This window comes from Mytilus galloprovincialis, chromosome 3 (assembly GCF_965363235.1).
Source record: "Mytilus galloprovincialis chromosome 3, xbMytGall1.hap1.1, whole genome shotgun sequence".
NCBI classification, from domain to species: domain Eukaryota; kingdom Metazoa; phylum Mollusca; class Bivalvia; order Mytilida; family Mytilidae; genus Mytilus; species Mytilus galloprovincialis.
Genome location: NC_134840.1, coordinates 47,183,733 through 47,201,060, shown reverse-complemented (window position 1 = coordinate 47,201,060; position 17,328 = coordinate 47,183,733). Strand labels below are relative to the sequence as shown.

At 30.2% G+C, this 17,328-nt stretch overlaps 1 protein-coding gene across 2 annotated transcripts in view; it reads left to right on the top strand.

The window, feature by feature from the left end:
- LOC143068148 (rap guanine nucleotide exchange factor 4-like) overlaps positions 1 to 17,328 on the top strand; it is a 103,859-nt gene that overhangs the window by 84,574 nt on the left and 1,957 nt on the right. For both annotated transcript variants that reach the window (XM_076241955.1, XM_076241956.1), the window contains 17 exons: positions 1,049 to 1,116; positions 3,824 to 3,902; positions 5,334 to 5,446; positions 5,904 to 5,992; positions 6,413 to 6,491; positions 6,931 to 7,081; positions 7,501 to 7,598; positions 8,594 to 8,730; positions 10,928 to 11,074; positions 11,544 to 11,641; positions 12,603 to 12,728; positions 14,251 to 14,429; positions 14,658 to 14,748; positions 15,411 to 15,549; positions 15,914 to 15,978; positions 16,568 to 16,622; positions 17,262 to 17,316. In XM_076241955.1, the coding sequence (XP_076098070.1) occupies positions 1,049 to 1,116; positions 3,824 to 3,902; positions 5,334 to 5,446; positions 5,904 to 5,992; positions 6,413 to 6,491; positions 6,931 to 7,081; positions 7,501 to 7,598; positions 8,594 to 8,730; positions 10,928 to 11,074; positions 11,544 to 11,641; positions 12,603 to 12,728; positions 14,251 to 14,429; positions 14,658 to 14,748; positions 15,411 to 15,549; positions 15,914 to 15,978; positions 16,568 to 16,622; positions 17,262 to 17,316 (1,769 nt within the window). The remainder of the gene's footprint in view (positions 1 to 1,048; positions 1,117 to 3,823; positions 3,903 to 5,333; positions 5,447 to 5,903; positions 5,993 to 6,412; positions 6,492 to 6,930; positions 7,082 to 7,500; positions 7,599 to 8,593; positions 8,731 to 10,927; positions 11,075 to 11,543; positions 11,642 to 12,602; positions 12,729 to 14,250; positions 14,430 to 14,657; positions 14,749 to 15,410; positions 15,550 to 15,913; positions 15,979 to 16,567; positions 16,623 to 17,261; positions 17,317 to 17,328) is intronic.

Here is a 17,328-nt window from a genome sequence, read left to right as displayed (position 1 = left end):
AATGCAACATATGATAATTAGTCAAACTTACATGTGGGAAATAGTCAATATTACTTGTGGGGAATAGTCAATGCCACATGTAGGGAATAGTCAATATTACTTGTGGGGAATAGTCAATGCCACATGTGGAGTGTACATATTGGGATGAGTCAATGCTATATATGGGGAAGGTCAATGCGACATGTGGGAAAAAATCATTGTAATAGTCAACGTGACACGTGGGACATGTTGGGAAGAATCAATGTGTTTTACTAGATATATTTGATAATATGTGGTTGTCATTTGTATGTTTATTATGTTTGTAGATATCCTGTACTTTTATCTTTATTATGATCACAAAAACATACTTATATGTATTAATTTTTATAATGGGTCTGTTAGACTCAGAAAGATATATAGTCATTTTAAGGCAATATATGGTATGTTATTTAGATAAAAGATCTTTAGATATACAGTAATATCTTTTTATAAAGGATTTTTGGGGGAGGGGATTAAACTATATATGTTTTACTATATTAAAGTTAATGGGATACTTCATCACTGACATTTTCCCTAAGCTATGTCATCTTTTATTCATGGCTGATAATGATCAAGACAATTTATGACTGGAATTGTGGAATATCAAGGGAGATTTGACAGCTTATTATGATTGCATTAAAAAAAAAAACTATAAAGAAATTGATATTAAAATCCGGATTTCATTGGTGCCCCTAGCCACACAATCAACCATGCTTGGAATGATTGTCCAGACAAAAACAAATCATTAACATAAAAACAAGGTTGAATTAACCTTGGTTTATTTTTTTCACATCAGCCATTGATTAATTGCAGGTATACATCTTTGAATAGAAATAAAAGTCTGAACTGTGAAATGAAACTTTATTTATTGTCAAGTCAGCTGTCTCCTTCCTTGATGCACAACCTAATATTTCTTTAATTAATCATTGAAAACAAAATGATGCAGAGAATTAGGACTTAATGTGACAATTATCATAGTTCTTCATACATTTTACATTGTGACAAAAAACCCTGTCTATTTTACTTTCAGGGTGTGGTCTGCACATTACATGAAGGAGATGATTTTGGTAAATTAGCATTACTGAATGATGCACCAAGGTAATTCTATACATTGTATTGATAAAAACTGGTTATTCATGCCTTTTTACCTTTCTTGTTAAAGAAGTTTGTTGGTTCTCTCCAGACACACCAGCTTCCTCCACTTATGAAAAACTACCACCATGAAAAAAGCCAATATTGCTGAAGGTTGCATTCAACACCATTCAATCAATTTTCTCATTAAGGGCTGTCACGAGGTACTTTCAAACCTTTTCAATATTCAGTTAATCATGAATAACTTTAGTTGTGTCTGCTAGCTTTTATTGCTATTGTTAGCTTTCAAATGTACCTTTCTTTTGAAAACACTCAGAAAAACAGGTTTTTTCCAGTTAATAACATTTTCTGTACTTTGTATTCATTAAATCTGGCTGATGTTGAAGTCAGTTCCATTATTGATTGTTATTTAAATGAACCAATTCTTAACTACATTTGGGTCAATTAGTCTGTTTGTTATGATGAATGGGCTAAGTAATTGGACTCACTTTAAGGACACAATTAATTGCTCAGTCTGTTTAAGCACACCTTTTATTTAAATCTTTTAGTTTTGCACTAAATACATTGGTTGATGATTGCTTTACTACACATCAACCCAAAAAAGTTCATAATGTGTCCATTGCACTAACTGCAATCTAGTTTTATATATTTGAAATAATAATTAAACTACAAACAACTTAACCTCTTCCCTGAGAATTAATAAGTACAAAAAGCAATATTTTTTTTTTTTATTCCAGTACTTTTATTCTGTTTTGGTCAAAAGATGTACCAAACCAATGAAAATAGTTTCAAAAACAAAAGAGATCCTTGCATTGTTTTCAAAGCTACATAATATTCTTAGCATAATTTAGAAAGTAAAAAGTATTAATAACAAAAGCGCAAACACAAGACAATAGCACTAACTTTCAAATGGAAGGCTAAAACAATACAAATATACCTTTAAAAGCAATCTGTAAAGTTAATGTATACACAAACAATTTGACATTCTTGTTTATCAATAATAATAATTTAATAGAATCAGCTCAATAGAATAGAATGCTTTGAAATTTTAGATTCTAATTTAGTTGACATTTGTCCCCTAACAATATTGATGATAATAGTGTTACATGCAATGATGATTGCAAATTATTGCTGTAAATAATGAATTAGATATCTATAAGAATATTTATCTCCAAATGTATTATGAATTGAAATAACAAGACAACTTGAAATTTCCTGAGCAACTAGGTGAAGGAAATTCTCTTTTCAAACCAGTATTTTTCGCAAATAACCCATCTGAACTTGATATATCTGTTTAATTACACTTGATTTTACTTCCATTATTTATTCCACGATAAAGACATTAGCAAAACACAAACCCCTTTGACAAAAGACCAATATGATCAAGCATCTTTATTAAATGTAAAAAATAACATATTTATCACCAACCGTGCTGGGGGCCATCTTAAACTCACAAATTTATCTATTACTGTCCTTTCACAAAACAGTTCTTTCAAAAAACATATACCAATTGCTAAAAAGTATTTAATCCAACCTCTGTTTGAATTCACCTCTACAAACTGATAAACTGGTAAAGAATTTGTGAAGCTTGTGTAAAACAATTGTGCTTTTATTGTTTCACTTTGTTGTTTTAGTTTAAAAAGATTTCCCCCTTTGTATGTGTGAACCTATATTGCATTATATTTTGATCACCATAATAATGATATTTACTAAAAGTGTTTAAAAAAGAATGTCATTCCTTTAATAAAGACATGCTGTGTTGTGTTATATGAATTTCATTTTGAAAAGAAGCAATCAATAATTTTAGATTTAAACTTTTAAAATATTTGTTTTTTGGTAAAAATATTTTTAATCTTTAATTAACAAAACATTGATAAGATATTTAAAACGATTTATAATTCTATTTTTATACTGACTGCATATATGTTACTAGGCTTTGCATGTCATTTATGATTTTGAAATAAGAATCATCATAAAAGTTTAAAAAGGCAGAAACTAGCCATCTCATGTGAACTAATTTTACAAGTAGTTTCAGTTGAAGTTATAAGAGTTATTTCTTGTCCTGTCATGTTAAAGGCAATGTGCACAAATACATATAAACATAAATCTACCAAATTCAACTTGTAACACTAAAAGCTGGCTTTAAAAAAAATATTTACTGAACAATTTTCATTTGTTTGAGCTTTCATCGCTACCATCTAGTACAGATATTTTTATGCCTCATTTTTTTATTGTCCATTTATAGTCATTGTGTTTTCTTGTGCGTCCGTCCATTCATTCTTTAGTCCGGCCATTTGTCCGTATGTCACGTTTCAGTTAAAGTTTTTGGTCAAGATAGTTTTTGATGAAGTTGAAGTCCAATCAATTTGAAACTTGCTACACATGTTTCCTATGATATGATCTTTCTAATTTTAATGCCAAATTAGAGATTTTATGCCATTTTTCGCGGTCCACTGAACATAGAAAATTATAGTGTGTCTGGGGCATCCGTGTACTATGGACATAATCTTGTTTTAGACTGGCTGCTACCATTTGTTTGATTTTTTTTGGTCAAATAATTAGATCAACTAGTCTGCCTTTTCAACATAGGGGCCAAGGGAAATAACTCAAACTCAGATTAGTTCAAAAGCAATCTATCTATTAACCTTAAAATTGACTTCCTAGATTATTTCACTGTTATTACGTCTGCTTAATTTATTCCTTTTTTCTACAGGGCAGCTACCATAGTCCTCAGAGAAGACAACTGTCATTTTTTACGTGTAGATAAAGATGACTTCAACAGAATATTAAGGGTATGTAATACTATCAGAAATTTATAATGAAAAGAACCAGTTGATATGAGCTAGATATGAGGAGGGACATAAAATTAATAGTCATTCTCTGCTAGTAACAAATTGGTATATTATTAGCAATAAGTCATACAACAAATGAATGATGATGATAAACCAACGGTAATAAAAGAGCCAAATTTCCTAGATTTCCTCTTTACAACTTGAAACCTTTGACACAGTATACAACTTATCTTTTAACAGAACTTCAGGATGGTTTCAATACCTTAGCAAATGAAGCACTGTTAAATAATGCAAAGATATATACCCAAACATTATGCTGCTGCTATTTCCATCTTCAAATGAAGTCAAAAATATTAAAGCTGGAAAATGTAAAACAGCAATATTAGATATTATACTTTATAATTCAATATTAGATAGTGTACTTTATAATTCAATATTAGATAGTATACTTTATATTTCAATATTAGATAGTATACTTTATAATTCAGTATTAGATAGTATAATTTATAATTCTTTTTGTATCATTTGATGTGGTTTTCTGATTTTTAATGGCTTTTTCAATCAGTTGCTTTAAATATGTCTGGTTGACTTTTTATAAAAGGGTATAATTACATTAGATGTATGTTTCATTATAATAAGTTATTCTGATTGGCTACACTGCAATCTCGCGTTATTCCTTAATCAACTTCATTACACAATAAAATTTATCATTCATGATGACACGAGGTCCCACAATAAAGTGCACAGGTAAATTAAATAAAAACTTGATAAAAATTGTGTTTTCATGATCCTAGCTATAAAAATGTAATCAAAGTATTGAATGCTTCTTTAACTTCATAGGGTTGTAAAAGCGTTGACCGTGCGCACATTTTTAGAATGAAGTGCTTCCATGCTTCATACAAAATGTACTTCGGTCAACGCTTTTACACCTAAATGAAGTTACAAAAAGAAGCATTCAATTCTGAATTGAATTAAATGTATATTGTGTAACCTGAATAGAACTGCTCTAAGATATATATGATTATCGTCCTTCTATATAAGGCAACTATATCACCTTGCTCTGTCGCTCCGTAATTCTCGTATCAAGACTTCAAAACGAGACCAGGCATTATCAGCGACGTCACAATGTGAGAAGAGAAGTTATCAGCAACGTCACAATGCGAGAGGAGAAGTTATCAAGCTTGTTTTCGTCAAGCGTAAAACTGACTTGAGGAGAAAGAAAAGACCAGTAATAGACCGATAAAAAGATAATCGGGTGTTCTACGTATAGATATTTTAAAATATCAGCTGCTCAACACAATGTGAAACTTTTCATCTCATTCGCTGCGCTCACTCGCCAAAAAGGTTCACATTGTGGCTCGCTGCTGATATTTTACGATATCAATGAGTAGAAAACCCAATAATCTATACTTATCATTGATATTTTTTTAGGATGTAGAAGCCAATACCGTTAGATTAAAAGAACATGGACAGGATGTTTTGGTACTGGAGAAAATACCGACAAACACCCCTAATCCTGATGGAACAATTCAGTCACACTTCAAGTAAGTCAGTCAAGTACTCTTTAATGTATTTATTGCTGAACGTGAATGATATGGATTGGAGATGTATGATTTAAAATGTAAAGTATAAATATAAAAAACCACATCTGTGGATTCATTTATTTTCTTGGTACCAATTTTCATTGATTGCTGAAAAATATGCATTTTTGTGGAAATGAAATTTTCGTTGTTTAGCCATGTTCTGCATACAACCTGATAGTAAATTTGTTATTTGTTCAACATTTGAATTTGTGGTTCACCTGTATCCATGAAAACCACCAAAATTGGTATCTAACTAATATTAATAACAAATCCTTAGTATATATTCATAAATGCATCAAACCATTGATTTCCTCAAGGTCAAAAATTGAAAGTCATTTGTCAAAATATGCTTCAAATGATAAAAATGGGATATTGTATGATAATCTCTTTATAAGATTACTTTGGATATTTTGTATAGGTATTCTGTCATGGCTGGTACAGCAGAGAAGATGTTAGAATATTTACTGGAGACCAGACTCGCAGAAAATAAAAATGAAGATCCATCAGGTACATGTTACAAGAGGGATAAGATTGTTTGGAAAAGTAAAAATGAAATATTTGTAACAGTTTTTGCTGAAGACAATCATGTATCAAAATGATTTCTAATGAAAAAGTAAAAGTGATGAAGTGTAGCTTTCCTTACAAAAAGTTTTTTGTGCTTATATATAATAGCAGGAAGAAGTAAAAACCCTGATTTTCTTGTGACAGACTTTGAGATATAGTATAGATCAAATATGACGGAAAATATAATTCTAATGTTGTTTGTTTTATGGAAAGATGTCATTGTGACAAAAAGATTTTCAAAAGATACTTACAAATTTTGTTTTTATTTATGATAATGGATATTTGCCATATTTGGCCAGTTAATGACCTTTGAATTAGAAATTCACCACAATTTCTGTAATTACAAACTTTTTCTTTTTTCAGATTTTTTCCTAGTAGATTTTCTCAGGACACATGTGATATTTATGCCAACAAACAAATTGTGTGCAGCATTGCTGTCACAGTATCCTTTCAAAGAATAAGTTCTATTCAGTGTTGTAGTGGGGTAATTATGGTATTTCATATCCATTACATATTCAAAGATTTATAAACAAAGTATTATTTGGTGCTATAGCTTCAGGAGATCCTTACACTCTTTTTATTTTTAAATATTAAAAAAGTCATGTTTTCAAAAGAAAAAATGTATTTTGCCAACTTTTATTAAACTTCTGTGAATGGATTACAATAAAATGTTCGCTATCTTTCTTATATAGATAGTGCCACTGTGCAATTTCTATTATATATTATTATTCATCCAAAAGATACCCTAACATGAGCTTTTTCACATCTTTTCAAATGAGGGAGCTATTAGTTAACTAGTTAATTGGAAATATATGATGTATTTTATGCTAAATGTAAACCATCAGATCTCTACCAGACATTATTACCTTAACCAGTAACAGTTACCATGCCAAATCTTATGTAAACTGTGATGAAGAGAGTGCCTCATATGCCCTAACACAAAGACGATCAGTCATTCAGTTTGTACATGAGTGGTTTTCAATAGGACCATCTGTGTTCAAAGGAGAGAAGACCATCAAAGCTTTCTTAGAGGTATATATTGTCAAGTAGCATTCTATTTTTAGAAACTATACCTAAAATGTAAACCTAGTAATGTGGGGGTTGAAGCTATGAGAAAAACACAAAATTTCAATAAATAATTGTAATGAAAGAGTAAAATCACTCATTTTAACACTGTTCCTCCCTTTTAAAAGGTATTAGAATTACTTTGAGTGTAATCACAGCACAATTTAAAGAAATTGAAAAACCTTTATATTTAAAGATAAGGTGAAACAACATGTTAAGACACTGATGCCATAGTCTATAGATGTAGGCAAAATATACACTGTACTTTATAGTTGATATGGACCAATAAATCCTATCAATTCACCTTGTCTTAGAGTAAACTGATGAAATAGATGACTTACACTAAATTATTTTATATATTTATATGTATGATACTTATTTTGTAGGAATTACAGAGTGCAGTAGAGAAGGATATATTGGTCCTCCAGTCACTGTCACAAGAATTACATCTCATCAAATCTATTCTACAGTATATTGCTGATAAGTAAGTCAAAAGATAAACCAACTAATGACGATTTGATCAATTGGAAGTCAATCAAGTCATCATACTTGCTATAATTCTGTTTTTTCCCTGTCTGCACAGAATCTTTTTTATTTTTCAAAACTAAAAATTGTAAAGTTTGCTGACTTTATTAGGGGCACTAGCTACGAAATGTATAAAAAATATAATAATTTTTTTTTATTTGCTCAATCAATAATGAAATGCAAATAGTGAAATAAGAATTAGCTCTTAGCAGCCAGTATGGTCCAATTTTGTCAAAATAAGCTATAAAACATTAATTTTGAATTATTCACTTGCAAGTGAATAATTCTTCATTGAATCCGTATTCATGTGAACTTCAATTTGACCCCTTAGCTTGAGATGGATAACACGTGAATTATATGTGTAAAGTTATTTAAAGGAAAAGAATGTCAACATTTAAAGTGAAACAAAGGTAAATCATTTGATTGACTGATTCGATCCACAAAATTTCATTCTTATAGAGGTAAAAACGATGATATACATTCATTTTTCATCTATAAAATGAAATTAAATAGACCTAGAATAATCCAACAGCACGAGTTTGCTTAATCTATTTATATCTTTATTTATGTTTACATCGCTTATATGGTCATCGCATGACTTAAGAGGTAAACTTGATAATTAATTAGATGGCGTATGGACTAAAATACTCATGAAACGAAGCTACGTTTTTTCATGCTCGTGCCCTGTTTATCATATATTTCAGACTTTTAATAGTTTGGATAAATGTTTAACATTGTTATAAATAAAATATGAGATTTAGAATTAAATCGATGAACATGAATTTGACAGCTAGTGCCCCTTTAAGGCAAATTTGTGTAACATTTTTTAAAATCAAAATAAAGTGTGATATTTTATTATCATATGGTTGTTAATTTTCAAATGAAAAAACATTTTGAAAAACCAGGAAACAACGTATATTGTTTAAACTCTTGGTATTTGATCTTTCTCCTTAGAAAATCTCCAATAGAAGATAGGCCTATTATCAAAAGAAAATTCTCACCATCAAGTGTCTTAGTAACAAAGAAAAGTTCATCTGTGGACCAATCAACTTTACCCAATCTGAGGCAGCCAATCAAACCAGACGATGAAAGTAAGTTTACATGTCAATACATGGTTGGTTGTTTTTTTGTCTCTATCTTTGCATTTATGTGTGGTAAGTTAATTGATAAACTATTGGTTGGTTTTAATGTTAATTGCCATTTTCATTGTATTCATATACTACCAATAAATCTGCATTTTACTCAATCAGCTAAAACATGTACCATATGGTTTTGTCAAAACTTTCATTTTGAAAAAAGATGGTTTTGATTGTGTCTGTACATCACATAAAAATGGTTGGTTTCGTATGCCCCTATATAAATCTTATGCCCCACTTAGGGACATTATATTTTTTGGGTTTGTGTTTCTGTGTGTTCGTTTGTCCGTCCATCTGTCTGTTTGTTCACCTGTCCTGCTTCATGTTAAAGTTTTTGGTCAGGGTAGATTTTGATGAAGTCCAATCAACTTGAAACTTAGTACACAACTTATAATTTTATTATTAAATTAGAGTTTTGACCCTAATTTCATGGTGCACGGAACATAGAAAATGAAAGTGTGAATGGGGCTTCGTGTACTATAGACACATTCTTGTTTTTTGAAAATTAAAGACTTTGATATTACAGTACTGTAATCAATATTATTTGACATGTTTATGCCTCTGTAACCCTTTTAATTACTATTACAATATAGTATATATATGGTCTATTACAATATAGTATATATATGGTCTATTACAATATAGTATATATATGGTCTATTACAATATAGTATATATATATGGTCTATTACAATATAGTATATATATGGTCTATTACAATATAGTATATATATATGGTCTATTACAATATAGTATATATATGGTCTCATTAGTTATGGTATTACATTATAATGAAAGCATTAATATTTTACTCTAGATCTTATTGGAAAACCATAAAGTTAATCCAAATATAGCCATTGTATAAAGAAAATTGAAAATAAATATTTCTCTCATGTTGGAAGTTTCAATAATTGTCCTATTTTAAGTTTTATGGCACTGCAAGAAAAATTGCTTGGTTATACAACAAGGATCCGGAAATTTTTTCACCTAATTTCGGTCATTTTGGGATAACTTAAAAGTTGGTGCCCTTTTTCAAACAAAGATTGTGTGTATGCTCATACAGTCATACTCGTAGCATCAACGAACTTGTTTAACTGTTGCATTGCATTTACTTCAGAAATTTCCCTACCATTTTCCTTAAAATCGATCTTGAGCAATAAAAGGAAGGCAACAGTTTAAAAATGAAATGATTTTAATGACTCAAAACGATAAATTTCTCAAACTTCGCATACGTTTCTTTCGATTTTGAAGAAAAAATTATAACTGGATGTTTTCGACAATAGTAAAACAACCAATTTCGGACTCATTTCCGGGATTAGTTTTGTTTATCAAATTCACAGGAAATTGTCGGCTTTTTAACTGTTTTACCTTTAATAGTGTTTGAATATTAATTATAATAGTTGGACTTGTTTTATTTAGCATGAAATCATTTTGAATTTACGATTTAGTGTCTATTTGCGGAAGAGAATTTCAAGCATGCATATTAGTAAACAAAGCACATGTGTTTGTAGTGAAACAATATTTTGTTCTACGTAAATTAATTTAATTTTTATTTTATTTTAAATCAGAATTGACAATTGTCTAAGCTGAGAAAAGTAATTAAATAATGCAGACAGTTGTTATGAACTTTAAATTTCTTTAAAATATTAGTTCTGAGCTCGTGATCAATAAAAAATTTAATTAAAAACACAGGTAAAGAGATTAGCGATCATTAGCCAATATTTCCCCGAGGCATTACTATAGTTATTAGGAGGGCCCTCAGGATTATAACACTTTACTGGAGTGGCAGTATTATTACAGGAAAATGATAACAAGCAAAAAATAAGTTCAAAATGGCGATTTAGACAATGTTAGAAACTCGATCTCAACGAAATGACATTAAATGACCGAAATTATTTCTGTAAAAAAATAAAATTTGTCCTAAATCCCAATTACTCTTTTAGGACAAAATACTTTCAGTTTAGGTCAAGACTGGCATATATGACCGTTTCCGGACCCTTGTTATACAACCATTGATTTGGTAAATTATTTTACTGTGGAACTTTAAGTTACAAACGTAAAGGTTGTTGCACTTACAAATGCAACTTATTCGATTGTGTTGGTAACTCAAATGTTGTTTTGAAGTTGACATTTTTTTGTATTTTTTTCTCAGATATTTTCAAAGTATATTGTGCTGACCATACCTACAGTACATTACGTGATACAATGGACTGTTCTGTACAACAGATTGTTGAGCAGGCCAGAGATAAACTTTGTCTTGGTGAAGACCTTGTTTTATGTGAGGTCAAATCATCGGGAGGTATGTTAACACATTACGGAAAGCTTATGGCCATTTTTAGATTTAAGGGAGGTAAAAATCTTCTGATGAATTTACCCAAGCATCCAAATAAAAACTGGTTTGTGACAAAATTCAAATGCTTAAAACATTACATAACAATTTTAGAGAAAAGCATTCTTATTGTCATTTATTTATGTGAACAACAATGAGCATGCTTTATAATTAAGATAGGATTATTGACCTTGTCTTAGTACTATGTAAAAAATATATCCTTACCCTCATAAAGAATGAAATAAAAGCAGAGATGATAAGAAAAACTTGATGTTGATATACTGAACATTTACAACAATAATATAACAAATATTTCCTTTTAATATAATAATGTTTACCAAATATCTTTGCCATTTTTCCAATTTACATCTGCTCTGTATGTGCTGCTTTGGAGGACTTGTTTCTGACCCTTTTCAATTCTGGTTCTTTTTATTTACAGAAAGAGTTGTTTTTAAGAAACAGGATATTTGTGTGACAACACGACTCACTATTAATGGATATTTGTTCATATCACCCAGAGAACATCTTGATGCTTTGGTGAGTATTTACATTTACTAAGTATCCTGCTTTCACTGTTGAATAATAAATCAAAGTGAGTTTGTCTTTATATGAGAGGGGGGGGGGGGGGGGGGGGGTTGGAGGGGTCCTGATCCCGAAATCTTGGGCTTAAAAACATGAAATCCTGAGGTCCCGAATTGTAAAAAAAAAATTCCAGACACCCGGAAATTTGAAAAAAATAAAACTGGAACCCAAAAGGGTTAATCATGAAATCCTGAGCTTAAAAACACCCAATCCCGACATCCCTAAAAAGGTCCTGCCCCCCCCCCCCCTTATATAGATATAAGAAGATGTGGTATGAGTGCCAATAACACAACTCTCCATCCAAGTTAATTTGTAAAATTAAGCATGATAAGTCAAAGTACGGTCTTCAACATGGAGCCTTGGCTCACATTAAACAGCAATCTACACAGGGCCCCAAAAATGACAAGTGTATCCATTACAGAAATTAAAGAAATTGCTTGAAAATCATGTATGTTTAGTACTAGTATGAAAAATTAGTAGATATGTGTTAATTGTTCACAATATGACATCTATATAACTCAAACATTCCAGAGCATCATGAGGTCAATTGAAGAGGTTTTCAACTTGAAAGTAGTTCTTCACCACAAAACAAGCCTATGCTGTATGGGTTTTGCACATTAATGAAGGACGTACAGTGACATATAGTTGCCAAAATCTACATCTTCTTTATGCTAAAATTGCATTGACAATAACAAAATGTTTCAATAGTCAAAACTTTCCTCAGGATATATATATGAGAAATGAATGAGAAACAATTAAAACAAATATAGTGAAGATCTGCATAGGGTATAGTACTTGTACAGTGGAATGTGATGAAGTTATTTCTGTTTATGAGATCACAAACCTCTGTAAATCTTAATTTTAAAAGGGTTGTCACATAAATGAAAGGTCTGAAATGAATTATTTTTCCTTGTAGACCCCATTACCAGAACAAGAAGGACCAACACATGGTACAGCAAACACAATAGAACTGATGAGTACTAAAGAAATAGCATATCACATGACTTTGTATGACTGGGAATTGTTCTCTTGTCTTCAAGAGGTAAGTGTTCCTATAACCTATCACATGACACCATATCACATGACTTTATATGACAGGGAATTGTTGTCTTGTCTTCAAGAGGTAAGTGTTGCTATTACATGTCACATGACCCCATATCACATGACTTTATATGACAGGGAATTGTTGTCTTGTCTTCAAGAGGTAAGTGTTGCTATTACATGTCACATGACCCCATATCACATGACTTTATATGACTGGAAATTATTCTCTTGTCTTCAAGAGGTAAGTGTTCCTATAACCTGTCACATGACCCTATACCACATGATGAAGTCTCGTTACTGGATTAGGAATTGTTCTTGTATACAGCAAAATGACTTGGATGACAGGGAGCTGTAATCTGTAATGTAGAAAGTTATTTATCATATGTACATAAAATACCAATGAAAATGCAAGTTTACTAAATATAGCCATGTATAGTAGTCACAATCAAGTTCACTGGAACACAAGTTCCAACAAATTACATTATCTCCAAATTGTTGTTAGTTTAGGCAATATATGAAATCAATTTTAAACAACAAGTTAAAATTATGTAAGAATTTTGTATATGAGAATTGTTAAGTGGTTTTCTAACATACCAGTATCCCAATACATGTAGTATCAAATGTGGATATCCTTTAAAATAAATTTTAAATAAACTTTATCCTTACTGTAAAAGTATTTAAAAACAAGCACACATATATACCATATCTTTATGATAAAATGACATAATAAACCTTGTCCCTATAATGTCTTAAAAGGGGAACATATATGAAAGTCCCTTAAATGTCTGTTAGTACCAATTGTGTAAATATTTCAAAGGTATTATCAAGAATTAAGTACAGATATAGGAATAATGAATCACTCTACAGAGCATGAAATAAGAATGTAGGTGTCTTTAGCTCGTAGCCATATGGTTTTAGAAAACCAATAATTCTTTTATGTGAAGTATAACTTCATATATTGTGTTAAAATTGTAACTGTAAAGGGTATTTTGGATAGAATAAATGATACCTCAAATTACATTCATTGTAAGCTGAAGAAGTCAGTTGAAACCACAACATGTCATCGTGTGCTTTCATCAATTGACTATTTGGTTACAAATGACTAAATTAAAAGAGTCCTTAAATAAGGAATTAATATAGCTTTGAAATATTATTATCTTCTTAGAAAATATTCTTTGATGTGTTCCAATGTCATTTATGGAAAAGCTATTTTAATTTGACATTTACTGGTTACTTCAGTTTAAATTGTTAAAAGAGAGTACTAAATGACTTGCTTCTGTATTTGAAACTAATATGATGCTTTTTTATGTAAACAGAATGTACAAATAATGGCATTTAAAAGATTTTATTATTTCATTTTTTTTTTATTTGAACCTTTTAAAGTTTGATATTGGTTTATAATTACTGGACCTTGGAAAATTTAATAAATATTTACAATGATTTCATTATCAACTATGTTATTACATATTTTAATTATTTGGTGAGAATATTTATAGATTTATGTACATCTTTTCTTTTAGTATGAACTGATTTACAAAGTATTTGGAGCTCATCAGTTTAAAAAGATCACAGCAAACTTGGAGTTATTCTTAAGAAGATTTAATGAAGTACAGTATTGGATAGTGACAGAAATGTTACTCACATTAAATGTCAGTAAAAGAGTACAACTTCTAAGGAAATTCATCAAATTAGCAGCTCAGTAAGTTCTAAGCCAAGACAACAATTTACTGTGTTTAAAGTGACAAAATAGAGATGGTTTTTAAATTATTTGAAATTACTGTTAATCACTGTAAATGTATTTTCAATGTTAAAGATAATCTTGGAAATACTTTTGATTCTGTAAATGACTCATAATGCATAGGGAAAATGAAAGATGATGTTTAGTCAATTTTAAATTTGTGCTGGTTATGTTTATTTTATATTTCAGTTGTAAGCAGTATCAGAATTTGAACTCCTTCTTTGCAATAGTGATGGGTTTAAGTAATATTGCTGTTAGCCGTCTTTCACAAACTTGGGAGGTAGGTTGTTACAATACATATATAAACAATAAAGGATCAATAAGACTACCAAAAAAAGATCGCTTAACAAAGCTGTAGGAGTGGGGCTATATTGCATTCATTTCAATCCTCTATCCATCTGTTTGTGCAATAATTAAAATCAATCATACTTTTTTCAGCTAACACCGAACATAATTACCTCATATTTGCTTAACCGCTTGTCAGTGTTGGGTTGTAATGTATATTATGATACATGTTTTAATTGTTTTTGTCCTCTTTGTTATTGGTGTTGTTAGAATGCCTTTTGCAGTATTTGTTCAATTTTTTAATGGCACTACATTAATAAAACCAGAGGATTCTGTAATGGCACTACATTAATAAAACCAGAGGATTCTGAATGTCTGTCAAAAATTCAAAAATAAGAACAAACATCATTAAGTGTTATAACCATGTGAAATTTGTTTAAAACCTATTTTACGATATTATCTTTTTTTTAAGCTGTAAAGCAATGTCAACATATCTTTCGTCTGGTGTTATACTTACTTTTTCTATATCAGTATTTATTTATCTGGATCATCTTGTTCCAAAAACTTATGTGATTGAAGACAACTCCCCTTGTGATTTATTTAGATACCAGTACATGATATATATTTAGATTTTATTGAAATGCTTAATATTTACAGAAACTACCCAGCAAGTTCAAGAAAATGTTTGCTGATTTTGAAACTTTGATGGATCCATCGAGAAATCATCGCGTGTACAGATTGACTGTTGCCAAACTCTCTGCCCCAATCATTCCATTTATGCCTTTATTGATGAAAGGTAAGGACATATCAAATTCTGTTCTTTTGTCATATTATGGGAGAGGAAAAAGAAGTTAAACTAAAAAAATGGTTTCCCATGTAGAAATGTATTAACAACTTGTCAGTTCAGATTAAAGTTTAACTATTGGGTCACAGGGGCCATTTAAAAAAAAGTAGATTTGAATCAAAAGTCCAAGCAGCTTATTGCAGGTGCCACCTGACAAATTTTACTTCTGTGTGACATTTCACTCTTTGATAAGATTATAATAAGAGGTAACCAGTTGCAATATCATTTTTTAATCAATGTGTATTTATACTGTGGACTTAAAAATATCTTTTGATGAAAAACTGTCATATTACTTATTTTGTTTTACTCATTTCAGATTTAACCTTCACGCATGAAGGAAATAAAACATATTTTGATGGTTTAGTGAACTTTGAAAAAATGGTATGTATAGTCTAACATTATTTTGCTTGTAAATTTTTGTTGCTGTTTCATGACTTTATTTTTATGCCCCACCTACGATAGTAGAGGGGCATTATGTTTTCTGGTCTGTGCGTCCGTCCGTCCGTTCGTTCGTCCGTCCGTCCGTCTGTCCCGCTTCAGGTTAAAGTTTTTGGTCAAGGTAGTTTTTGATGAAGTTTAAGTCCAATCGACTTCAAACTTAGTACACATGTCCCCTATGATATGATCTTTCTAATTTTAATGCCAAATTAGAGTTTTTACCCCAATTTCACGGTCCACTGAACATGGAAAATGATAGTGTGAGTGGGGCATTCGTGTACTGAGGACACATTCTTGTTTTAAAGTTGTAAGTAAGACCTTATTTCTTTGATATTAAATTTTCATAAGTACATAGATATTTGGATGAAGTCTTTTTGCAGTAAAATACCCTTGATATTGCTGAATTATTTTGATTAAATGCCAATAATTCTTTATTATATTATCCTAATATTTAACATAATATTTCAAAACATCATGAGATATAATTTATGTTTTATGAAGAAATCTTATTACTTCTGTTTTATTTTTTTAGCATATGATTGCTCAAACAATGAGAACAGTGAATTTTTGTAGGAGTCATCCATTAGGTAAGTTTCATAATAAAAAACATTGTCCATGTTCTGACACTACTTTTCAAATCTTGCACTTGAATTATAAAAATATTGAGATGTGGTATGATTGCCAATGAGATAACTATCCAAAATTCAAATAAAGTGGATTTAAGCAATTATAAGGCAATTGTAAGGCAACCGTGTGCTCTACAACAATGAAAAAACACATACTGTATTATTAGATAGGAAAGACTCAACATGATAAATATAAAACAATTCAATTGAGAAAGCTAACAGCCTTATTTATAACAAAACAAATATGACAGGCATGAACCAACAACAGCCACTGAATTACAGGCTGTAAGTCTGCAAATCAAGATCACACTATAAACATTTTGTTACTATTTTCGACATAGCTCATGTAGACTATGAATACATTTCCAGGAAAATGAAGATAAAGCAAATTTATTAACATTTGATGACAAGACTTGACACAGATTTTTTTTTCTTCAAAAAATAACAAAACACTGCTATCCAAATGAATTATAAATCAGCTGACATTTTCTATAACTAAATGAAATATATATTTTCTGTAAATTGGGATTATCTCCCCTTAAAATCCAAATTACTGCATTAGATTTCTCATTGATATGAATCTTATTTACTGTTTTTCAGAAATTGAAGCACCTTCTACTGCAAAATCATCTTCAGAAGTTGAAGAATATATCAGGTATATTTTAAG